The sequence below is a fragment of the Perognathus longimembris genome, chromosome 14, assembly GCF_023159225.1.
Source record: "Perognathus longimembris pacificus isolate PPM17 chromosome 14, ASM2315922v1, whole genome shotgun sequence".
Taxonomy (NCBI): Eukaryota; Metazoa; Chordata; class Mammalia; order Rodentia; family Heteromyidae; genus Perognathus; species Perognathus longimembris.
The window spans coordinates 54,920,429-54,935,057 of NC_063174.1; the positions used below are offsets into that span (position 1 = coordinate 54,920,429).

The following is a 14,629-nucleotide window of genomic DNA, read 5'->3' on the forward strand; positions in this document are numbered from 1 at the left end:
TATATGTATAAACATCATAGATAACCTAGTGACAAATGCTATTATTAAGTATTAATTCATTGCTCATTTAATCTTTTGAATATATTGGGTCCCAGACAGTGTGTTAGGCTTGGGATAGTGACGTGAGGAAGATATAGTCTTCACCTTTTAAGAAATTTGCAACTTGGTATAGAAAATGAACAGGTAAGTAAACAAAGGCAGTGCCACGTGAATTTGTAAAATATTGAAAGATCTCAAAGAAGGAAGTGACTTTAGTCTGCTTTTTCATGCACATTTGGATATCTATTGAAATGAACTATTAGTGAATTTAAATGAAAAAAGACTTATAAAAATCCATTCATTTTATAAAGATTTTTGGCTGCTTGTGATCATTATATAGTGACTTAGAGCTCTTGAACTATGAACAAGACATTAAGTTGGAGAATTTTAGACTTTCTCTTCATTTGAGCTTTTTGCCCACACCTTGCACTGTCATCAACTTTGGTTTTTATATGTTGAAATGATTAATGGTGTTCTTGAAATACTCTACAGAAACATGCTGAATATTAAAGCTTGGGAAATGTCACAGTAGCAAAGCATTATTGTGATAGTGGGTGAGTGGGTCATATACTGGCCTAGCATAAATATCAGATATTTGGAACTTGGAACTATGTATTAATCTGGAAGCTCCTTGTACTGTGACTTTTAAAGACGATGATGAATGACGGATCAAAAGCACCAAGAAGAAAGTAGATTTTTGTAGATTATATAATTGATACGTTTTCAAATATCACTTTCTTAAGCAAAAAGTTGTTTGCAACTAAACACAGAGTTGGGTGAATAGATATGAACTTGATACTTACTTTGGGAGCTGATAAACTATATAAATTTGAGATATGATCTGCATTGTAGATTTATTTTTCTGGGAAAATATTAATCATATTATGAAATAGTTCAGAAAGTAGAAAGGAGAAAAGCAAATCTGAAAAATGGTATGTAGGTTTTATAATTAATGATGACTACTAAAATTGTTATGTTATGTAATGAACATCTACTATGTGCATGTTGACTTAATCTAAATCATATTATAGAATATGTCATAGTATAAAGAATACTGGATTGGGAGTCAGGAAGTCGAGTATTAGCTCAACTCTGCCATTCTCAACTGTGTGAGTCATTTTCACATCTTTGAAGTGAAGTGGTTATGAGAAATGGTCTCTAAGGTTTTCCCAGTTCTGATACTTTATTATTCTGTGATTCTAAGTCCCATACCTGTCAAAAGAATTTTGACTTTTTTTAAGTTGCTTAAGCCAGCATTTCAGTTAGAATGCATCCAGGAGCTTATTTCCATGGGCAATTGGGAAGAGCAAAGCCTTGCATCTCCAGGACTTGATATGTCTTCTGCTAACCACTGACAGTGAGCCCTACCACCTAAGAGGCTCCCTGGGTAGCCTTAAAGATTGAAAGAACAGAAGGACAGTATTGAGCACTCTGTGGAAGAGGAGACCAGAGAGACGTTGATCATCATGGCTCCTTGGGATTTGCAAAGAGGAATGACTAGAACTGGGCCATTCACTACAGCCAGGTCAAAGGTCAGGTCAGGAATGTGGACAATGCTGGTGATTCCAGGTAGGTCTAGGAGGGTAAATAAACCTATTTAGTCCTCCTGAGTCTTGAGATGATCTGAGCGGCCAAGCTCAGCAAGCTATTAGGAAGGGTCCTACTTTATGAAATTCTTTGGAAGAAAAATGTGACATTTAAAATGTTTTATTACTGAACCATCGTTGTATTCTTTCCTAATACTCACCAGATTAACTTACCTTTGACATATGCATACAGTTCAAGCATTAACTTGACATAATCAAACTAAACATACTTTCATGATCCCTTATTAAGTTAAAAAAATCTGATTTCGGTTGATGGCATTTGCAATGGACTCTACCCCCTTTTAAAAACATTTTTAGACCTTTGAGTTTTCTCATTCAATTTCAGTTAGGCAATATTAAATATAACTGTCTAGTGACAAAGACTTATATCTATTATTACTTTGTTCAGAATTAGCTCATTTGGGAACAATTAGAAAATGCTTGGAATATTGCTTTTTTTTTTTTTTTTTCTGTCCTTGGGCTTGGACTCAGGGTCTGGGCACTGTCCCTGGCTTCTTTTTGCTCAAGGCTAGCACTCTGCCACTTGAGCCACAGCGCCACTTCTGGCTTTTTCTGTTTATGTGGTGCTGAGGCATCGAACCCACGGCTTCATCCATGCCAGGCAAGCAGTCTACCGCTAAGCCACATTTCTAGCCACTTGCTTTTCTTACTGATTAAGAAAAGTAATGTGTAATGTATGAATAGAGTATTAATTTAAATGACTAAAATAATTTTGAGTGCTGAATACAATTAGAAGAAATTAAAGGTGTTTTAGAATTGTTTCTATTATGGAAATTTTAGTAAAAATCACATATGTTCCTTGGAACACTGATTAAATTCCTATAATACTTATTAAAAATGTAACTGTATGCCCGATACATATTACAAGATGATTCTTTTTCTTCTTCTTTTTTTTGTTTTTGTTTTTTGCTTTTATCTAGTTGCTTCCAAGATCCGGTACTTGCAGGAATATCATAACCGGGTTCTTCACAACATTTATCCTGTACCATCAGGAACAGATATTGCAAACACCCTGAAATACTTTTCTCAGACCTTGTTAAGGTAAGCCTTAAAGTATCCTCTACCTTGAGACAATTATTAGATAGTACTACTGAATTTATTGGGACCTAAATTTTTATTGAACTGAAAGTTTTGAAAGGCATTACATTTTCTAGTGCTCTTGTCAGAAGAGTCTGGACTCCAGTCCTCTGGGTGTATATAGCGGATCAGATTCTAGGCTAACTGGAAAAATGGTGGCATGCTCGTTGCCTGCTTTCCACAGTCTGAATGTCTTTTCAAGAGATCTGTAAATGATAAAAAGGTCTATATTTGGCCCTAACGTAGCATGGGATTAAATAGAGAGCCTACATTGGTTAAAATGAAAAATCAGGAAACAATTTTGAGTCTAAAAATCAGAATCATATAGCATTTTAGGTGGTTCATCACTAGTATTTCCTATTGCTTTAAGTGCAGTATATGGTAGTAACAATTGTTGTTGGTTTTTTTTTTTTGTCTGTGTACCACTTCAAGTATTAAACATGCTTTTAAATTGGTACTGAAATTCCATGGAGCAGGAGAAAAAAAACCCATATAAGTTCTTATTATGCACTGTCTATTTTTACTACAAGGTAGAGAAGGACCTGAGGGACCATTCTGTATCACACTTTTCAGTCATCCCCACAGGCAAAGAGATGAGCCTTTCCATCAAGGGCTCAGTTGTTTTGGGAAATGACACAGAAAAAATTCAAAGAACAATTCACTTCTTATTAAATTCCCAGGCTTGGTCTTTTCCATCACCATGATCTTCTCATTTCAAATCTACTTTCTTTTTTTTTTTGGCCAGTCCTGGGCTTGGACTCAGGGCCTGAGCACTGTCCCTGGCTTCTTTTTTTTTTTTTGCTCAAGGCTAGCACTCTGCCACTTGAGCCACAGCGCCCCTTCTGGCCATTTTCTGTATATGTGGTGCTGGGGAATTGAACCCAGGGCCTCATGTATACGAGGCAAGCACTCTTGCCACTAGGCCATATCCCCAGCCCTCAAATCTACTTTCAAGAAGCACATGGATTGACTTGTTATGATTTCTTTTAGTTATTTTGCAGTGTAGGTTTTGTACATTATTTATTGAAGAACACTAAGTTGGAATGATTGTCGTGGCACTGGAGATGATAGCAGGATACCAGTTTGCCATGGGCTTTTGGGCTGAACTCCTGTGGAAAGAACTCATGGAACCAAGCAGCACCTATTTTGCAGTTCCCATCTCTCTCTTCTCCTTCTCTGGGATATCTTTTGATTTAGTATCCCTGCTTTAAAGGAATCTGTCTTTAGATTCATGTCAGCATTGTACAATAGGCTTAAGGTTATGTAATAGGTCATTTTCTTTTTGAGTGGTGGTAGATTAACTCAGTGCTCATAGTAATAATAAGATAAATTTATTAACAGAGGCATCAAATTCTCTTTTCTTGAATTTTCCTTTTGTCTTTGAGGTCAGGGATCTCAATGAGAAGCTCTTTTTTTTTTTTTAAATCACAACTTGTAAAAGTCCTTAAATGAGAGACGTATTTTTAGTAGAAAGTTTTATGAATTCCACTTGAGAAGTGGTGACATCCTTGTTGTCACCATCCTAAGCTTCTGCTTAGGATGTACTTATTGATCAAAAAGTAAAGAAGTTTAGGATACTGAAGTTCCCTCCCTCCCTCCCTCCCTCCCTCTCTCCCTTCCTTCCTTCCTTCCTTCCTTCCTTCTTTCCTTCCTTCCTTCCTTCCTTCCTTCCTTCCTTCCTTCCTTCCTTCCTTCCTTCCTTCCTTCCTTCCTTCCTTCCTTCCTTCCTTTCTTCTTTCCTGTCTGTCTCTTTTTTCTTTCCTTCCTTTTTTCTTTTTTTTGAGATAATTCCATTAGAATGTGATCAACTATGATCACATTCTAATGGTGAAGCGAGTGTTCAGGTAGTTTATACAAGCAATCTGTTGGAGAAAGATTTTTTTTTTTGCAATTGAACTACTTGATCAGAAGCATTAACTATCATAATCAGAACACTATCTACTGTAATTGTACTTACATGTATCAGACACTGCTCTGAGCACTTTAAATGTGACATCTCATTTAACCTCTCATAATTTTGTAAGCAGGTTATTATATTCTTTGCACCGATAATGAAACTAAGTCACAGATTGGCTAAATAAGTTGCTCAAAATTATCTAAGAATTTTGGAGCTACAATTTGGTGGTTCTAAGTGAAAGCATATACTCTCAACAGTTATGCTATACTGCTTCTCTGTAGTACTACTGTCATACTACAGGGGTACTTCTTTTAGTAAAAAAATTAGTTTGACCTTTAGGAATGCCAGCATCCATTATCAGTCTATCGAATGATCTTGACTCTTTTTGGGACTGATGAAGTACAAAGACTTGCCGTCGTTCAGAAGTTAAAATGAGCGATACCTGAGATAATGGGAACACTATTCAACTTTTAGATATTTTAGTTCTATCATCCATTTGGTGGGTAGTGGGTTAGAGAAAAGTTGCTAGAATATAGCAAGTGAGGAAGACACACACACATTCGTGTAACACACACACAAATAGGTGAAGTAAAGAAAGAACACATTGAGGAAATGTAACATATCATGAATTGGACTTTAATATTACAAGTTCAACTCCTGGGCTGAAATGAATGTATTTTCTTTATGTCTACCTCAACTTCTTTCTTTTTCCTGTTCTCTTCTTTTCTTTTGTTTCCTTTCTCTTCCTCTCCTCTCCTCTCTTTCCTCTTTCCTTCTTTCTCTCCCTCTCTCCCTCCCTCCCTTCCTTCTTCCTTTACCTTCCCCCCCCCCTCTCTTGGTCAGTCCTGGGGCTTGAACTCAGGGCCTGGGCACTGTCCCTGAGCTTTTGCTCAAGGCTAGCACTCTACCACTTGAGCCACATTCACATCCCTCCCTCTCTCCCTTCTTCCCTCCCCCCCTCTCCTCCTTCCCCCTCTCTCTCTTTGTTTCTTTCTTCCTTTCTTCTCTCTCCCCCCTCCCTTCCTCCATCCATATATCTTTCTTCTTTCTTTCAGTTGATAAGTATACCAATTACAATTATATTTGTATTCCTTCATTTTTATTCTATTAGAAAGTTCACGACAAATAAGATAGCCTAGGTACTTGATTCCAAGATTAGTGGCAATAAGATTTTCTACTACAAACAAGATTGTTCCCTTTGCATTTTATGCAATTTCTGTATTCAGAAGCACTTTTTGCCTTTTTGCCTTGTTGGAAAAAAAAGAAAAAAGAAAAAGCTGGGGGAGAGGGCTGTGAATATAGCTTAGTGGTATAGTGTAGTGCTTGCCTAGCATGCATGAAGCCCTGGGTGTGATTTCTTAGTACCACATGAACAGAAAAAGCCAGAAGTGACGCTGTGGCTCAAGTGGTAAAGTGCAAAAAAAGAAGCTTAGGGACAGCACCCAGGCCCTGAGTTCAATCCCCAGGACTGGCAAAAGAGAGAGAGAAAGAGAGAGAGAGAGAAATAAAAGGAAAATCTGGGCATAGTGGTTCTGAGCTACACAGCGAAATCCTATCTCAAAGAAAAAAGAACCAACACTTCACATCTTATAAAATTCCATCAGCTTTATCTGAGCCAGAATTACATTTTTAGAGCAATAGTCATCTACTATTCATGAATATTTGCAGCTCTCACTGATTTCTGTAGAATTTTGTACCTAGTTTGAAAATCTGAGGTTAGCTTAGATGTTTGGTTTGCTTTAATTAATTTACTCCACAGGAGAGGAGAGACTATATGTTATCATAATTGATTATAAAATCAGTTAAAGTGCTGGACACTGGTGATTCACACCTGTAATCCTAGCTATTCAGGAGGTTGAGATCTGAGGATTGCAGTTCAAAACCAGCCTGGGGCAGAAAAGATCCCCGTGAGACTCTTCTTTCCAAGTAAGCACTCAAAAACCAGAGGTGGTGTTGTGGCTCAAGTGGGTAGAATGCTAACCTTGAGCAAAAAAGCTCAGGGACAGTGCCCAAGCCTTGAGTTCAAGCCCAACAAAACAAAACAAAAAACAAAAAGAGAAAGAAATCAGTTAAAGAGTCTGCATATGTCCACTTAGCGCATAACTAGATGCATATTAGAGCCAGAAGAAGTTCCCTAAACTCCAGTTGTAGAAGAAAGTCCTGTGTGATATTCAGTTTACTAGCCCTTGCTCTAAGAAAGGTTTGGGTCCATAAAGGGGATTAATGAGGATTTATCGAATTGACTTTTGTCCACATTCCATCCAGTGCAGGACCCCTTGTGACTCTATTTGAATTTAGCAGTGGCCTAGTGCTCTAGGTCAAATTACATCTGAGTACTAACTTGTACTCATTTTCAACTTAACCAAGTTTTAAGTTTGACAGTAAACACTCACTTTACATACATCAGTGGTTAGATTTTTTTAAAGTATTTTCTTTAAGTAGTTGTACAAAGGAGTTGCCATTCAACAAAGCAGTTTATTAAAACATTGTGTCTTGATCGACGTCACCCCTTTCAACATTCCCCCCACCCCCGCCAGCCCACCCCTTCCCTCACGTTTCTTAATCTTTTAGGGTATGTATTGAATTTTTTTTTTTGCCACTTAACAAAGCTGCTTATGTATACAATGCATCTGGATCTGTGTCCTCCCTTCAGTATTTTCACCCCCCTCCCTTCGACCCACCCCTTCCCATATTTTTCTTAATTTTGTGGAATATACAATGAATCCTCACCTGCATTCTTCTCCCTTCCCTCCTCATTAGTTTAACTCCTCTCCCCTTGGTCCCCGGCCCCGCGTCTTTATTTCAAGTATCCATTTCTGGTTCTGATTTGGTTGGGCTTTGACCTAGTCTTTCTAAAGAGTTATGCTATCTGAACTCTCTATAGAGTCTATTAGACTTCAGTCTGAACTCTCTATACTTCAGTTCGTTCTTTTGTAACTGCTTGCCTGTCACCCAGTGTGTTTACTTCTAGACTTATAGGCACATTCAACTACCACAAGTGGGAGAAACCATGCAATCTCTTTTTTTCTCTGAGTCTGGCTTACTTCACTTAATATATAACTTTCTCCAAGTCTTTCCATTTCCTTGCGAATGGTATGATATTCTTTCTGATGGATGAGTAGAATCTTTTGTTTTCTTTTAGTATTAGAAGTAACTACAAAGATGATCATCAAGTTTTATCCTCTCACCACTACAGAGGAGTCTGTTTATTTTACATTAAAAGCATTCTGTGGTCATATTTTAAGCATCTAAAGTCGATAAGGATTTTGCTTTTTACCCTGTAGAATATTTCAAAGTTCTTGGTCTTCTTCCTGTCTCAGTCACTTTTGGAATTCCTTCTCCTGAATCTTTCGTCTGGTGCAAGTGCAAAAGCTTAAAATGAAAACAAAACAAAACAAATACATTACATTTGAGGAAAAGTTTCCTGTGCTAACTCTTCAGAAAAAGTTTCATACAATTTTTTGTTTTCTTTTTCTTTTTTCTTTTTGGTTGTGGGGCTTGAACTGGGCTCTGTCCCTGAGCCTCTTTGTACTCAAGACTAGCACGCTACCACTTGAGCCATAGCGCCACTTCCTCATAGATTTTTTTTAAAGGATATTTCAGTCCCATAACAATAATCTTAATTGAATACTACACACACACACACACACACACACACACACACACACACACACACACACAGACAATTACACCCAATCGGGATGGAAGGACCTGAGTTAATTGATTTGTCCATACAGTAGCTTTAAAGCAAAGCATACTCAAGTAAGTTTTGTTTAGTGCATAGATACAATTCAAATATCAAAATTCATAACTGTATAGGAAAGTCATTGACATATTCATTTCCTGTGCTAACAGTACCTCAGGACAACGATCTTTCCCCAAACCCACAGAGGCCTTCTCTTACCATCTCTTGATAATGAAAACTAATGCTAGGAAAGAGGACCTCAGGAGGTGAAAAGGAAAGATGCAAAGTTGGGTACTGGTTCAGACTCTTCTGAGCAGGGCATTCTTAATATTCTTTTTGGTCTAGTCTCTATATAAACCTCTGGGAAAGGATATCAGATGGGAAAATCATTTGATGATTCCCAAGTAAAGACAGATGGTTGGGGAAATAAAGTTTTTTTTTCTCTGAATAAGCTTCACAAAACATCATAAAATCACAATGCATTGTACATTTATTCATGAGCCCTTCTTAAGTTTTTTTCACAAATGAAAACATTTCCTTGCATTGAGACATGAATGGCAATTATAACTGGTTTCATGGATTACTCATTTTTCTCCATTTTTCTCAACCTCACCTATTTATTAAACCTAAAGGCAGTGAGAGAGAGTTCTACTGTTTCAACGCTGACATTCTTCCCTCCCTGCATGTGGGAAGCTATTGTTGCTATCATTTGGGAACCCCACATACACAGGAAGGGAAAAGATCAAAATAGAGCCTCCAAAGTTAATTTATTTAGTGCCTGTTAACGTGTATCCCACATTGGAGAAATAGTGAGCTGTATTAGGAAAATTTAATGTGTTATATTTCCCCACCAAGGAGAAGTTTGATTAGTGCACTGAGCGTAAAGTAGTTTAAATAGTATTAATTTATAATACTCAGCTATTTTGATTCTCTAAGGGAAAACGTTGTTCTTGTACCAAATCTATAAGATCCACACCTGAGTTGGCCAATTTAGGACTGAAGTTTGGTGATTAATATACTGACATATCCATTATGACTCCAAGGGCATGTTCAGTGGGACAAAATCCTCTTGTTGGTAATGGGGTTTATCAAGAATATGACATTTGGTTCTCTTAGAAGTAACTAAGTTATATAATAAAAGTATAAAGTCTGATGAAAATCTGATGACATTTTTAACAGATGTAGACAGGCAGGGGTAACTGGAATGTGGATATCCCATTGTAAAGTATAAATGGGAAAAGTCAAATCAATCACACACACACACACACACACACACACACACACACACGGTAAATTAAATCCCTTTAAAAGTGAATTCAAATTTACACCAAATCTTAAGATACTTGTTGCTAAGAAATATTACATAACTATTCTGAAATTATTTTTATTATCAATTGTTTTTCCCTGGACATTGGGTAACAGAAGACAAAGGAAATTGAGGTAAATTAGGCACATAGAAAATAAAAGGCATGTAGTCATTTTCTTACATTGTAACATTTTTGCACTAAGAATAAATTAAAATTAATGAAAATTTGATATAACAAGCATGCTTAACACTAACCAGTTCTTCACATCACTGTAAAACTGTAGGTGTAAGATAATTAACTAAGAATTTAGTAATGTTTAATGTATATAGAATAAGTGTAAAACAAGGTTATTTTCATGTAATGAAAAATTTATAATCTGTTATATGTTTTGACTAATATATAAGTGTAATATAGATAAGCACTTCATAAGTGCTGTAGATATTATAATGTATAGCTATTATCTTTAATGATAAATAGTATAATCTAATTTCAGAAACTTAAACATTTGCTTAAGCAGTATTTTTATTTTTAAATTAATAATTTTTCTGCCTATTGCTTTTACTAAAAGTTTTTATTTTAAAATTAAGACTAAAAGAAAAACAACTCATTTTAGAAGTTATTTTTCCCATTAAAAATTTTAACTTTCTAAATTATCTTTCCTTTAGTTTTTAGTGAGTTTTGTTGAATAATGTAAGTAGCAGCAGTAATATATGAGATTTTATTGTATCATGTACAGCTTTATGGCAGATACTGATCTCTTAGTCTTTAGAATTCAAGGTAATTATATAATAAGCCACTGTTTGTATTCATAAAATAAAATGTTTCCTCCCCTACATGCCAAATTAAAAACTGCACACATAAATAACCATTATCATTAGCTCACAAGCATATGCTATGGACCATCTACTATATATTATTTTATAGCTTTTCCAATGTAGTTTAGCTAACATTTTAGAAATATGTATTATTTCTAAATTCATATGCCTGTTTAAACTTCATTATCTCAAATGATACTGACAGAATGTCATGAAACAGTATCATAATATACATATAGACATTATTTTGATGCAATAAACATGTGATTTTTAAGACTTTCTTAATAAACTCACATGTTTATTCTTTGCTAAAACATGTTTCTGCAAGTGCCATACCTATATTTTGCAAGTTTCTATTTACCGGATTAAGAGTCTTGCTGAAAACTTTTCTTGAAAACTTCTTATAATTAGGAACAAGAGCCCTTACTGGTTATACAAAGCTATTGTTTTCCTTCCAGGAAACATCTCCTTCACCAAATTGACAAACTGTAAAACATGGGTTTGGCACTGAAACATGCATTTTTATATTTTTGCTCCTTACTAACCAGATAACACATGAGATGCAATGAAACTTCCACAAAGTAAACCTGCTTTATTTGGTATCTCTGAGCACAAAGCTACGTGACTAGCATTAGATTTGTAGACTCTGCTACCGTGGCAATTGCATCTTATGTGGGGTGTATCTGGTGTTTTATTATTTGTTTTAGAGTGTCATTTCAATGTAATGTGCTGTTCTTTGTGTCTTTGTTGTCTCTTTTTTTTCTTTGTCCCCCCAACAGCATTTTGTCCCGCACAGGGAAGAAGGAAAACCAAGATGCCTCCAATTTGACAGTGCCCATGACCATGTGTCTTTTTCCTGTGCCATTCCCACTCACCCCATCTCTAAGACCGCAGGTCAGTTCCATCAACCCTACTGTTACTCGCTCCCTCCTTTACAGCGTCCTGCGAGATGCTCCTTCAGAACGTGGCCCGCAAAATCGTGATGCTCAGTTGTCAGACTACCCTTCTTTGGACTACCAAGGCCTCTACGTGACTTTGGTGACTCTCCTGGATCTAGTTCCTTTACTACAGCATGGCCAACATGGTGAGTGTTTAATTGAAACGGGGGAAAACTTACATGTTTCTTTATGGATGTGTACCATGCTGTGCAATTAGCTTGGAGACTGTGGCTAGTGTCATCAATCTTTTGAAAGAGTTTATTTGGCTTTAGCCTCTCTCTCTCTCTCTTCCACTGACTTAATTATGGTGCTTCCCTGCCTATTGTTTTATACTTTTGTGCTCTGAGGGATGTTGGCCCAGTGGGTTTGGTTGGCTGGAGGCAGGAGGAAGGATAAACAAGAAGCTCTCTCTTCTCCCTAGATTGGCTTATAGTAGGGACTCTTGTTTAATTCACTCTTGGGAAGCTACAATTTTTGAACTTGTCTCTAGAAAATGTAAGAGGTGGAGCTTGAAGAGCAGGCTCTCATGCAATGACCAATTCTTTGTATTTTGGGGACAAACCAAAGAATCTCTGTGGGACTCATTTTTCATGTCTTAAAATCCAGGAGGTTGGATAAAAAGAAATGTCTGGGAAGTCTTCCAAATTTATCTAACAGCCAATAATCGCTACAACATTTTACTATACCAGAATGTTATGGTATACAACTGTAGTGGTATTTTAGAACAGAAGAAAGAGAGCATGCTTCTTTTCTTATCTCTTCTCCCTTTCTGCTTTATATTTAGTGAATTTCATTATTTTGTTTGTTTAATAAATTCCAACTCATAAAAATAGTCATATTCTCCACTTAACTATTGAATATGTATTTGGGAGAATCAAATGGAAAACCATACAGTTAGAAAAGAGATTTTTACATGAAATGCACTTTAAAACATTACTTGCCTTAACTTGAAAACATTCATATTTTGGTTTCTGGAAATATGGTAAAGTTTCATTGTACAGAAAAGCTGAGTTTTGTAAAGGTGTGGATGTGGGCTTATTTTGTCTTTTAATATTACTAGCTCTCCTAAGATAATCATTTATCTAATGTGATGTGTTCCTAATTAAATTTTTAAAATTTACTTTCATGAAAATGATGAAATAATGACTACCAACTTTTTCTTTTCTCATATTTACAATTCTGTATTATAGTGAGTATAACAGTATAGATATCTGTAAAGTTGCTTATTCTGTACTTTTGTAGCTGTCTTAAGCCTCGCCTGTTTTACAATGATCTTCTCCTAGCTTAGAAAGTGACAGATTTGAATACACGACTTCAGAGCTCACTATGGCCATGAGCTTGTCAGTGCCTCCCCTTTGTGATGCCAGTCCTGGATTCACTGTGGACTTTTCTGCCCCTAGGACGGTCTACTGGGTTAGGGCACCTGCTCTATATCTTCAAAGCCCTTGATTAAGATAAAAAATATTCAGTTTGGTAAATCACAGCCCATAGAATTGCAGTTCATGTGGCTATTGCAATACGTGCTGGAAAATGTAATTTCCACTTTTGCTCTTATACTTCTTACATGGCTACTTTTGTGACTTTACTCTTCATTGTTGTCTGTTGTACTTTATTCTGCATAGCAGAGCTTAGAAATAGGGGAAAAATAGGCCAGAAGTGGCGCTGTGGCTCAAGTGGTAGGGTGCTAGCCTTGAGTAAAAAGAAGCCAGGGACAGTGCTCAGGCCCTGAGTTCAAACCCCAGGACTGGCAAAAAAAAAACAAACAAACAAAAAAGAAATAGGGGAAAACATACCAATTCATTCTACTGAATGGTCTAGAGAAACCAGGCAGCAGTCTTTCTCTAAGAGTAGTCTGAAGAACGTCAGAATCACCTAGGGAGTTTGGAACATGGATGTCTTCAATAAAAAGTGCGGTGTGATTGTGAGATCTGAATTTTAAGTATGGTTTCTATGGATGCCTATTTTACACACTGAGATTGAGAACCACTATATTATGGTTAGAGGCTGTGTCCTCACTCTTGAGTCTGGGTGACATACAGCAAAGAATGCTGGGCAGCATTTTTGTCTCAGATTAACTCACTCTCAGGTGATTTGGGATAATCACTTCTCTCTAGATCTGAAATTCCTTATACAAAAAATACTCCCAGACCCTTTTCAGTGCTAATGTTCTATAATTAGGTTTAAAGGCTCAGCAAAAGTAGCTGAGGTGTCTTTTATGCACAGCTTCATGTAATTTTTAGAGAAATGCCTATCAATTTTCCATTTCATCGATTTGATCTCAGGGTTGACTGGCCCTGGCTCCCCAGTGCGCTTTGTGGCCACATTGTCAGTTGATATGCTTGTTGTGTTAGCATATTGATTCTAGTGACAATCAGGAGTAATGTTAAAAATCAACACAGCACCTTTAAGAAGACAAATGTCTTGTAAAGCAGTAGAGTCTAATCCTTTACTATTATAAAGACTAAAAAAAAAAAGTTAAGTCCTCACTGTTAAATCTTGACTAGTGGCTAACATTTTGAGAGATTAAGAAATATCAGAAGGGCTGTGTACCGGTGGCTCATCCCTATAATCCTAGCTACTCGGGAGGCTGAGATCTGAGGATCGAGGTTCAAAGCCAGCCCAGGCAGAAAAATCCATGAGACTCTTATCTCCTATAAACCACAAGAAAACTGGAAGTGGTGCTGTGGCTCAAGTGATAAGAGTGCTAACCTTGAGCTGAAGAGCTGAGGAACAGACCCCAGGCCCAAAAGTTCAAGCCCCATGACCTATAAAAAATAAAAACAAACAAACAAAAGAAATACCAAAAGGTACATTGATCTAATGGTGTTTGGTCTACATGTATTATAAAGTTAAATAATTATGTTTTTGGAAGGTCCTCTATTTTTACTTCTCATGCAGGTAATAATGATGGTAATAGTAATAGCTAATATTGGTGGAACACACATATATGTTAAGCAAGTTCTTTGTATTTATTTCATTTAAACTCCTAACAACCCTTTTAATGAAGAGAGGTAAGTATTACTTCTATTACTCATTGTAAAATGTGGGTAGATTATTTATTAGGAGGTATTTACTTGCATAGTGGCCAACAACAGTGTCATGTGGTACTAGTGTATAGCTTCTTTCCTTTGGTACATGATGAATCTGCTACTCTGTGGGGTTTAAAAAAATCACACTACCTCACTTGCCAAAGTAGGATCAGATGTAGGACCACTGTAGTTTGGTTGCTAAAGCAGAAATAAGCTGCTCTTATTTGTAATTCTG

The 14,629-nt window shown here is 36.6% G+C and overlaps 1 protein-coding gene across 1 annotated transcript in view; it reads left to right on the forward strand.

The window, feature by feature from the left end:
* Unc79 (unc-79 homolog, NALCN channel complex subunit) overlaps positions 1-14,629 on the forward strand; it is a 220,870-nt gene that overhangs the window by 32,213 nt on the left and 174,028 nt on the right. Inside the window, 2 exon segments of the mRNA XM_048362115.1 lie at positions 2,567-2,687; positions 11,207-11,511. Of these exon segments, the coding sequence (XP_048218072.1) occupies positions 2,567-2,687; positions 11,207-11,511 (426 nt within the window).